Source organism: Oncorhynchus mykiss, chromosome 14 (assembly GCF_057628025.1).
Source record: "Oncorhynchus mykiss isolate SJ-2025 chromosome 14, ASM5762802v1, whole genome shotgun sequence".
In the NCBI taxonomy this organism is placed as follows: Eukaryota; Metazoa; Chordata; class Actinopteri; order Salmoniformes; family Salmonidae; genus Oncorhynchus; species Oncorhynchus mykiss.
Window position 1 is genome coordinate 11,273,192 of NC_143035.1, and position 9,600 is coordinate 11,282,791.

At 42.7% G+C, this 9,600-nt stretch overlaps 2 protein-coding genes across 3 annotated transcripts; one reads left to right on the forward strand and one right to left on the reverse strand.

Moving 5' to 3' along the window:
* Window positions 1–188: 188 nt before the first annotated feature.
* On the reverse strand, window positions 189–3,713 carry LOC110488778 (acidic fibroblast growth factor intracellular-binding protein B). 2 transcript variants are annotated; one of them, XR_016486283.1, is made up of 11 exons: window positions 3,331–3,713; window positions 3,065–3,149; window positions 2,767–2,965; window positions 2,558–2,684; window positions 2,281–2,381; window positions 2,060–2,193; window positions 1,750–1,898; window positions 1,520–1,583; window positions 1,147–1,233; window positions 903–1,000; window positions 189–541 (listed from the first exon to the last, which is right to left on the reverse strand). XR_016486283.1 is itself a non-coding variant. In XM_021561150.3 (11 exons), the coding sequence occupies exons 2-11, from the start codon at window positions 3,147–3,149 to the stop codon at window positions 472–474; spliced, it is 1,074 nt and encodes a 357-aa protein (XP_021416825.1). In that variant the 5' UTR covers window positions 3,331–3,713; the 3' UTR covers window positions 189–471. The 2 variants fall into 2 exon arrangements, 1 of the variants encoding a protein (XP_021416825.1); XM_021561150.3 differs by having other exon boundaries at window positions 1,790–1,898.
* A 3,052-nt stretch (window positions 3,714–6,765) lies between these two features.
* Window positions 6,766–9,115, forward strand: LOC149978286 (DNA-dependent ATPase/E3 ubiquitin-protein ligase HLTF-like). Its single transcript, XM_090198359.1, has 2 exons — window positions 6,766–7,342; window positions 7,602–9,115. Exon 2 carries the CDS (start codon window positions 7,999–8,001, stop codon window positions 8,404–8,406), a length of 408 nt encoding a protein of 135 aa, XP_090054485.1. The 5' UTR covers window positions 6,766–7,342; window positions 7,602–7,998; the 3' UTR covers window positions 8,407–9,115.
* Window positions 9,116–9,600: the final 485 nt, after the last annotated feature.

A 9,600-nucleotide genomic window follows, 5' to 3' on the forward strand; every position in this document is an offset into this window, starting at 1 on the left:
TGTGAAAGATTGAAGCGTTACATTAAACCAAAAGGGTCCCAACACCTGCAGCTGCCGTCAGTTTTTAAATCGTAGTAAATTTGCATCTGACATTGTAACACAAACAAGCACTCACAACATATGCCCAAATACACACCTTATCTCCTTCACAGATCTGCAATACAATCAGCACAGAGACACCGTCGGTATAAAATCAAGTTGACTTTATTTACAATAAAAATGAGGTGATATACATGATGACGTCGCAAAGTAGGTCGTCAGAAGAGACAGAGGGGGGGGGGGGGGGGGGACTGCATAACGGCATGAAGGACGGAGAAATGTGGGCACTGGCATTAGAGGAGGAAGACATCTGACAGACAGAGAGCGGAGGATTTACATGATGACTGCAGACAGAAAGAGGGAAAGAAGACATGACTCCGATATAAAAGAGGACAGAAAGTTCTGAGCAGATAGTTGAGCGAGGTCTACGTCTCAGTCATGGTACATTTTGAGGATGCAGCTTTTTATCACTCCCATGTACCTGTCCCACACTACCTGGTGTCTGAGAGAGAGGAGGAAGAAAGAAGAAGACACATTCTCATTATGAGAACTGGCCAAGGTTCCTAATATGGAGCGATTCTTTGTTAATTCACTTTAAGGAGAGGCCTATGTTTTAATATGGTTGTCTGATGAATATGTCTTTGCTGAGTGTGCTGTGGTGCAGGGTTGTGTAAACCGTTAACTACATTCCAGAATGGCTGCGCTAGAAACAAGGTAACTATAGTTTAAAGAAACGTGGAGAGAGATGCAGTGACACCCACTGGTGACAACTGGGATGTGAATATGAAGAAAAACATAAAACAGCCTGTGACCTTGATGAGTGCCAGACAGCACAATATGCATAACAATTATATTATACTCACTTGAATGTGTCGAGTACGTGTGCAGAGTTAGTGTAGTGAGTGAGGTAGAGTCTCATGTCTCCTGCTGTCCATTTGTCTGACCGACACGGCTCAATGAACTGGCAGGGAGGGAGGGGGAAAGATGACATCAGTCTCATGGGCAGCAGAAATGTCTGTAGACCTTATTGGCCTCGTAACCCAGAGCCAGTGTTGAATATAGAGACGAAAGATGTACTACTACACTACTAATGATTTATAAATGTACCTTTTCCACCAGATCAATGAAGAAGTCTCTGACTTCTTTTGTGTTGGTTAGTTTGGCAGCAATGTTGACAAGGCCTCTGGAGAGATTCTTTGGCGAAAATAGAGAGAAGAGTTTGTTTCAAATATTTATCAAATAATGAAAAGCTTTTTGATACTGCAGTTTAGAAATAATTGATACTGCAGTTTAGAAATAATTAAACTCAAGTGAACTGATTGAATTAGACAACGTACATGCACATTTGACCCCATATAACCATGGTTACCACAATTACTATTGACTGATTTACAGATTGTTGTAGTAGGCTGGACATCACCTATGAAACTGGGTGATGTCCAGCCATGTTGGATAAACACAAGCATGTGTTGTCACTCACCTTGAAGTTGGCTTCCATCTCATTAAATGCTTTGGTCTTCCCCCGGAGAGCCGTGCACACCAAACTGAGTGGAGCAGAGGGGACGAGAGAAAACAGGAGCAAGGGCATGAGGGACCTTACCAAATATTATCATTCATAATAATAGAACACACATAATATGGAGAGAAATAAAAATCTTTGTGAATTCTTGACAGGAACTTAAAAAAAAATACAAAAAATCAATAACATACACATCAGGCGATCAATAACAAATCAACCACACTCTCATGCCTCTTGTGCTGGTCCAGCAGATCCCTGTCAGTGATTAAAATCTTCAGTTCTTTTAGATCTTGTAAGAACTCCTTCTCAAGATCCACGTCCATGTCTTCCACCATGTTATCTGAGAAGACAAAACTACTTCAGACCTCTGATGTTGCCATATTATATTACAGTGCTGGGATCGTATAATTGTTTGCAGAACTTCAATTATAATGCGGGTCTCATAGGGAATCAGGACTGATTGCACTGTACAACTGCAGATCTGATAGACCAGGCAATCACCCAATGCTCCCACTGTCCAGTTGCTGATGAGCTGCCCTGCACAGAAGGCAAAGTCCTGGAATGTAAGATAGTGCAGCTTCTTCTTCCCTGTCTCAAAGCGATTATTGGCAAAGAAAACGATGGCAGCGTAATCCCTGAGAAGAGGAGACACAGGGGAGTTTTATAGAAATAAAAAAAACAGATAGATACAAGATTTAAATTCCACTATTTTTTACTCTTACCTGGCCAGCTTGTCAGAGAGAAGGAAGTGCTGACGAATGTTCTCCACCAGGGGTCCCTTCAGTTCCTCCACAACTTTGAATACACGCTTGAAGTTATCAAACTAGGAGAAAAAGGTGATAGTTCAGAAGTCCACTTGTAGAAAAACAGTTACATTTGGCCTTAAAATTGCAGGGTCTAGAGCTCATAGAATCTGTACAGGCAAGACAGTTTCACTAATGTTACAGGTCAGAGATATAGTCATTGTTATTGGGAGAGTCCGTCTTAGGTTTTTGCTACCTGCCGCCTGCAGCTCTTCAGTGTGACACCAGTCTTTGCACTGACGTCATCAAGGTCCTTCTTGGTCCCCTTTGAGAGCTTCTTCCCAAGGACCTCTCGCACAAACACGCTATCGAACGCATAGTACCTTTACACAGAGGAGAGACAGGTGATGTTTAAGCCAGAGGAAGATAAGATATAAAGATGTGTATCAGGAGTTGGTAGAGCACCTCTCTATGAGCATGACCTGGCGATGAGGTGGGATCTGGAACAACAACTGATTGGCCAACTTCACAGGGCTGTGTAGAAGGCGCTCACACATCTGGAAGGTTCTGTACTGGTCCATGGTGTCACTGTGCAGAACCTCAGCACTGGCCTCACACCCCTCCAATACCCCTCCCTCCATACGAACCTTCACTGCATCATTCACTGAGGATGGGGCAGAAAGGTAACAGGATTCATAACTTTGATGGATGACTGTGTCTAGTATATCTATGTGTGTGAGTTGGTTAATGTTGTGGCCCAAACCTGTGTAGCCATCCAGCCATAGCTGATAGACTTCCTCATCCATAATGGTGGTGTTAACCACAAACACATCAAGTTCAACTGACATCTATGCAGAAACAAGAAAATTTGTTTTAATAAGCTTCAAAGTTTTCATTTAACTTGTCACAATACCTGTGGAATATCATTAACCATAACTACTGTACTAAGTTATCAAGTCAAGGTAGCTAGCTACTTATTATATTAACTAAAGTTACATACATTATCTGACTAAACAAGAAGATACTTACCCTTTTAAATTATAGTTCCAATATTCTATATTGTTATACTGCAAGTTTTTTAAAACTAGGAGTAATAATCCATAGGCTGTCCAAAATTGGTAAATGAACGTTGGTTAAGGTGGCTAGCGAGTTGACCAGCGATTATCACCCAAGATAAAACAGGTGAAATATGAATTAGTATCTAAAAACATATCGGATAATAACCTCATATAAAATATATATTTACTACAGGAGACATTTCCATCCGTTGCTAATGCTGTAGTGATGCCCTTTAAAAAAAAACAACAGAAAAGACCTGTCAACAACAGACTTGCTTCCATACAGCTGAGCACTTCCGTGTTTTGTCACGCAGATGGAGTCGTAGGTCCTTCTTCTTCTTCGGTGGAGTTTAACGTCGGTTGGCATCCAATATGTGCATTGCCGCCCCCAAAGGAACTATAGTGTACATCCCTTCAATGTTCCCTCAAAAAACGTCACTGAGCAAATGTTAGGTCTGCTGAGAGCAAACTTGAACGTTGTGAAAATTCTGTGCAACTTCCAGCGCACGTTTACTGTGAACCCTGAGGCTGTACCCACTTTAAATTACAGTTTTAACAGTGGCCAAGTAGGCTACTGTGTTTTTTTGATCACAATATAGGCCTAACAGAGTGGCCTAAAATAATAAACTATGGAGAAAATGCATCCCATAACAGTTTAACATGGAAATAGCTGTTCTATCATTCAGCCTACAGTAGCAGCCAATGTGTGGCATTCAATGTAGGGCTACAATCCATGAGACTTTTGAGAGAAAAAAAAACATGCAGGGCTTGACATTAACCTTTATCCACTTGTCCTTCAGACAAGGAGGTGACTGAAAATGTTTGTGTTGTTTGATGCAAGAAACCACTTTATAAACTAAAATACATTATTCACATACCATTATTACAGAGAATCAGACAAATTATTCTACCCTCTGCCTATTGGCTTATTCAAGCCTGTCTCAAAATACAACACTGCCTCTTTAAGACAGAAATGTACATGTTTTGTGCTCATTGCTGACTACAAATGATATATAACTGGGCTAATAAGTCACTAACTAGCAAAGGATATGAACAAAATGTGCACAGGTACATGCAGCTCTTGCTTTGATCTCAAAACAAGCACACTACTAAAGACCACAGCTGTAAAAACTGTCCAGTCCTAAGTAAATGGAACAGATTCAGTTATGGCAATGGTCTATTTGCATATAGGCCTACTGCAGCTCTGATTGGTTATGCAGCACCGGTCTTTCTAGACTACAGGCTGTCATGAGCAGTAGAATCCTACTCGGATGCGTTCTGCCTACAAGAAAATCTATTGCATAGTTTGTTTTGTTTTCGGTATGTTGAATTGAAGTAGCTAATATTGCATTTAATCAATCACAATTGCCACAGTAAAGGGAAATGTTGATATTGTTAACTACCGAACAGGGAAAACTATAGAAAGTTGAGTGAAGTTCAATCTTATGCTTCTCTCTGTGGGCTTCTGTGCTCTGCACGCAGTCCTGAATGCACACACACAGCTTAAAGGGAACATTGCATCTATTACACTTTGTGATACAAAAGGGGGAACGGGAAAATAAAATACAAATATATTTTTAATTACCTTACACATTTCACTACTTCGACCCTATCTGCCACTGCACCATGCCAAAGGCCTGGGAGAACAGGACACCACCAGTCAACACACCCTGTAACTTTTCTGAAGTCAAATCTGGTATACCCAAATACTTCTCTGCAGCTGCCACCACAACATCTATTCTCTGTGATTCACGTTCCATTTCTGTGGTACAATTGACAACCATTTCTATGAACGCTAAGAAGCCAACCTTACTGAAGCATACTGTATATCACTCGTTGGCCTATCCCTCTGTGCTGGCACAGATCTACTACTCACAGGAATCCTCTCAGGATACCTCACCCTTGACCCATCCTCCTCTACTTTCTTCACTGTCTCAGCATATAACATCTTCTGCACTACTCTAGCCAGCTCAACCTGCCTCTCTCGCACTGGACAATTCTGACCCCGCCTCTACCATACGTCCTATTGGCCAACGTGCAATCATTGGAGAATAAACTGGATGAGCTCCGTTCGAGACTATCCTACCAACAGGACATTAAAAACAGTAATATCTTGTGTTTCACTGAGCCGTGGCTGAACGACGACATAGATAATATACAGTTGGCTGGGTTTTCCTTGCATCGGCAAGACAGAACAGCTACCTCCGGTAAGACGTGGTGGTCTGGTGGTCTGTGTCTATTTGTCAATAACAGCTTGTGGGCAAAATCTAATATTAAAGAAGTTTTAAGGTTTTGCTCGCCTGAGGTAGAGTAAGCTGTAGACCAAACTATTTACCAAGAGTTTTCATCTAGATTTTTCGTAGCTGTCTATTTACCGCCACAAACCGATGCTGGCACTAAGACGGCAGTCAACGAGCTGTATATCGCCATAAGCAAACAAGAAAATGCTCATCCAGAGGCGGCGCTGCTAGTGGCCAGGGACTTTAATGCAGGGAAACTTAAATCCGCTTTACCTCATTTCTACCATCATGTCACTTGTGCAACCAAAGGGACCCCCTTTTTTCACAGAGATGCATACAAAGCTCTCCCTCACCCTCCATTTGGCAAATCTGCCCATAATTATATCCTCCTGATTCCTGTGTCAGAGGAGGCCTTAAAAACTTCCAAAGACTCCAGTCACCCTATTCATGGACTGTTCTCTCTGCTACCGCACAGCAAGCGGTAACGGAGCGCCAATCTAGGTCAAAAAGGCTCCTTAACAGCTTCTACCCCCGAGCCATAAGACTGCTGAACAGCTGATCAAATGGCTACCTGGACTATTTGCATTGACCCCCCCCCCTGTTGTTTTTACGCTGCTGCTACTCGCTGTTTATTATCTATGCATAGTCACTTTACCCATACCTACATGATCATATTACCTCAATTACCTCGACTAACCTGTACCTCCGCACATTGACTTGGTACCGGTACCCCTGTATATATAGCCTCGTTATTGTTGTTTTATTGTGTAACTATTTTTTACTTTAGGTTATTTGGTACATATTTTTTGTTAACTATTTTCTTAAAACTGCATTGTTGGTTAAGAGCTGGTAAGTAAGCATTTCACAGTAAGGTCTACACCTATTGTATTCAGCGAATGTGACAAATACTATTTAATTTATTTTGTTTGGCTGCTGTGATTTCAAACTTTCCATGTGTGTGGTCTTGGTCGGGAGAGATGACGGTAAGGAAGTTCAGTTAGTGTCACGCCCTGACCTTAGAGAGCCGTTTTATTTCTCTATTTGGTGAGGTCAGGGTGTGATGTGGGTTGGGCATCCTATGTTTTGTATTTCTTTGTGTTTGGCCGAGTGTGGTTCCCAATCAGAGACAGCTGTCTATCGTTGTCTCTGATTGGGAATCATTCTTAGGTAGCCTTTTTTTTCCCACCTATGTTGTGGGATCTTGTTTTTGTACAGCTCTTGTAGCCTACGGAACGTCGTTTTGGTTTCACTTTGTTATTTTGTTGCTGGTTCTCATTTAAATAAATATGATGACCACAAATTACGCTGCGCCTTGGTCCCCTTCAAACAACGGACGTTGCCTTTCACTTTGAGCTGTGTCTTTGGTGTAGCTACCTAAGTTCTTCGTAGATGTATACTAGCTTGTTATTGCTGTCTAACATTCACGTGGCTATAATCTACCAAGCTAACATTAACTAAACCTAGGCTGTTAAAGTAGCTATCATCATTGAGAGTACTGTTTGCTGTGCGCGACTGTTAGCTAACGTTATCAACTTATCTAGCTAGCTAGCTTACTAAACTATTTGTAATTTATGCTTGTGTTTGACAGCATATCACAGTTTTTAAAGCTGCTGATAGCTGCATAGGTTTATGTTATCCCAATGCCAATTGTATTGTTGTCCCGTCTGCCCCCTCTCATATCATGCCCCGAGACTATGCCCCCTCCCATATCATGCCCCGAGACTATGTGAGTGCCGCATAGAGGTAAGCACATGTAGCTACAGTAATTGCGCCATAATATTTAAATCTAAATCAAATGGAAAATGATGATTTCCCAGTAGGGGAGCAGTGTAAAAAAAAAGGGGGGGGGGGGGGTAATAATAGGCCTAGCCACATAAAGCCTAACATTAATTGGACTAGGTCATCCCCTGTCATCACATGATAACCTTGTTTAATATAGACTAGCCAGGCTATTTGCATCCCCTTCCGTTAACACTTAGTGTTTAAGTTTTTGTCATTTCAGAGGGATCTGTGGATGCTGGTGGCGTCTCTGCGTCTGAAACCATTCGACATGAGAGAATGGTAAAACAGAGTCATAGGACCGGCCTTCAGAACCTGCATGCTCTGGTGAAGTGTATCACGCTGCGTTGTACAAAGACCAGCCATGTGTGTGGGCAGCCTCTGTTCTCTCTGCCGGAAAGGAGCATTAGTATAGAAGAGGTGGTGATGGCACGCACAGAGGGACGCACCACCATCCACAGGCACGTTGTGGAGGGGTCCTTCCTCAGGAACTACGTGGATGTTTTGGTTATTCTGGTCATGCTGAGACGGTTCTGCTGCTACCCCTACTGGGCAAGACCACTAAACACACAGGTGTGGTAGCTGTGACTCCTGCAGAGTTGAGAGGGCATCTGATAGAGATGCTGAGGCTGGTGCTGGGCAGTGGCTCTGATGAGGAGTGTGCTGTGTGTCTGGACTGTCCTTTTGCCCTTCACCACGCACTGTGCACACAGGTCTACTGCAGACTCTGCAGCGCAGAGGTCGTACGTACCAAGCAGGAGCAGACACGGTGCCCTCTGTGCAGAGGCCAGATCAATGCCAATGAGCTGGTGGAGTTTCCTCAGGAAGAGGAGGAGGACGAGAGCAACCTCTCAGAGAACTGGAGGAGCAGCTCCAAGGTGGAGGCTGTAATGTCTAGCCTGCTCAGACACAGTGAGGAGAACGGCATCCAGAGTCAGAAGCAGAATCTGGTGGAGAAGGCTTTTGGCTTCCCCAGAGAGAGGAAGACTTCATGCGTAGATGATATCCGAGCCCTCGTGGAGCTCTAGACATCTGGCTGTTAAAAATACTGTTTGAAGAAGACTGTTCTCACTGTTCTTTTGTTCTTTAATATCCTTTAAGTTCAGAGGGAATGTACACAGACACAAACACAACAAGGCCCATCTTTTACAGCAGTTGTTTCGAAAATGGTAAATGTGGGAATACAGTTTGTGACAAACCATAAAAAAAAGAGTGAATATCACCAGGGACCACACAATACAATATCACGATACTTAGGTGCCTACACGATATGCATTGCAATTCTCACTATTCTATATATGGCATATTGCGTTTCTGCAATTCAATGTTCTAAACATATTGCTCACTATATGTCTGCTGCAGTGAGACAAGAGAGCCATGAGAAAATCCTTTTTCATCAGTCATGGAAATGCAAGAAAAACTGCAAAAGGCCTCTTGTGTTATTTTCTTTCTGGCTTTCATTATAGTCCTGTTGCCATGCCAAGCTAGAATTGGTACATTGTATTCTCAGAAATGTCACGTGTAGAAAAAGGGGTCTGTGGGGAGGGGTGGGTTTCTTTAGGATTCAGATTAACCCTAGATGCTTGTGATGTCCAACTGGTTTAGTCATGATGATAACATGATACCCCTCCAAGTCAAGACCTAAAGCACCTTCTGTATAGTCCAAATGCCATTATGTTTGGGCTGTACGTTGTAAGATGAATATTTCACATTAAAATGCCCTCTTTCATAATTTCATTCTGTCTTTCAAAATTGTCCTACATGATAAGTTTGGATGCTGTTCACATGGGAAACCATCAGTCCAGGCTAAACATAGTGCCAACTGTAAAGTTTGTTGGAGGAATAATGATCTGGGGCTGTTTTTCATGGTTTTGGCTAGGCCCCTTAATTCCAGTGAGGGAAATTTTAACGCTACAGCATACAATGACATTCTAGACGATCCTGTGCATCCAACTTTGTGGGAACAATTTGGGGAAAACCCTTTCCTGTTTCAGCATGACAATGCCCCCATGCACAATACAAGGTCCATACAGAAATGATTTATCGAGATAGGTGTGGAAGAACTTGACTGGCCTGCACGGAGCCGTGACTTCAACCCCATCAAACACCTTTGGGAGGAATTGGAACGCCGACTGTGAGCCAGGCCTAATCGCTCAACATCAGTGCCCAACCTCACTTGTGGCTTAATGGAAGCAAGTCCCCGCAGCAATGTTCCAACATCT

What these genes read in the sequence shown, in the direction of transcription:
- LOC110488778 (XM_021561150.3), bottom strand. Translation starts at nt 3,149, where the DNA reads ATGTCAGTTGAACTTGATGTGTTTGTGGTTAACACCACCATTATGGAT. An exon ending in CAGGTCATGCTCATAGAGAG is followed by an intron (nt 2,685 to 2,766) that starts GTGCTCTACCAA and finishes CTCTGTGTAAAG; the next exon opens with GTACTATGCGTTCGATAGCG. An exon ending in CTGGACAGTGGGAGCATTGG is followed by an intron (nt 1,899 to 2,059) that starts GTGATTGCCTGG and finishes TTGTCTTCTCAG; the next exon opens with ATAACATGGTGGAAGACATG.
- LOC149978286 (XM_090198359.1), top strand. Translation starts at nt 7,999, where the DNA reads ATGCTGAGGCTGGTGCTGGGCAGTGGCTCTGATGAGGAGTGTGCTGTG.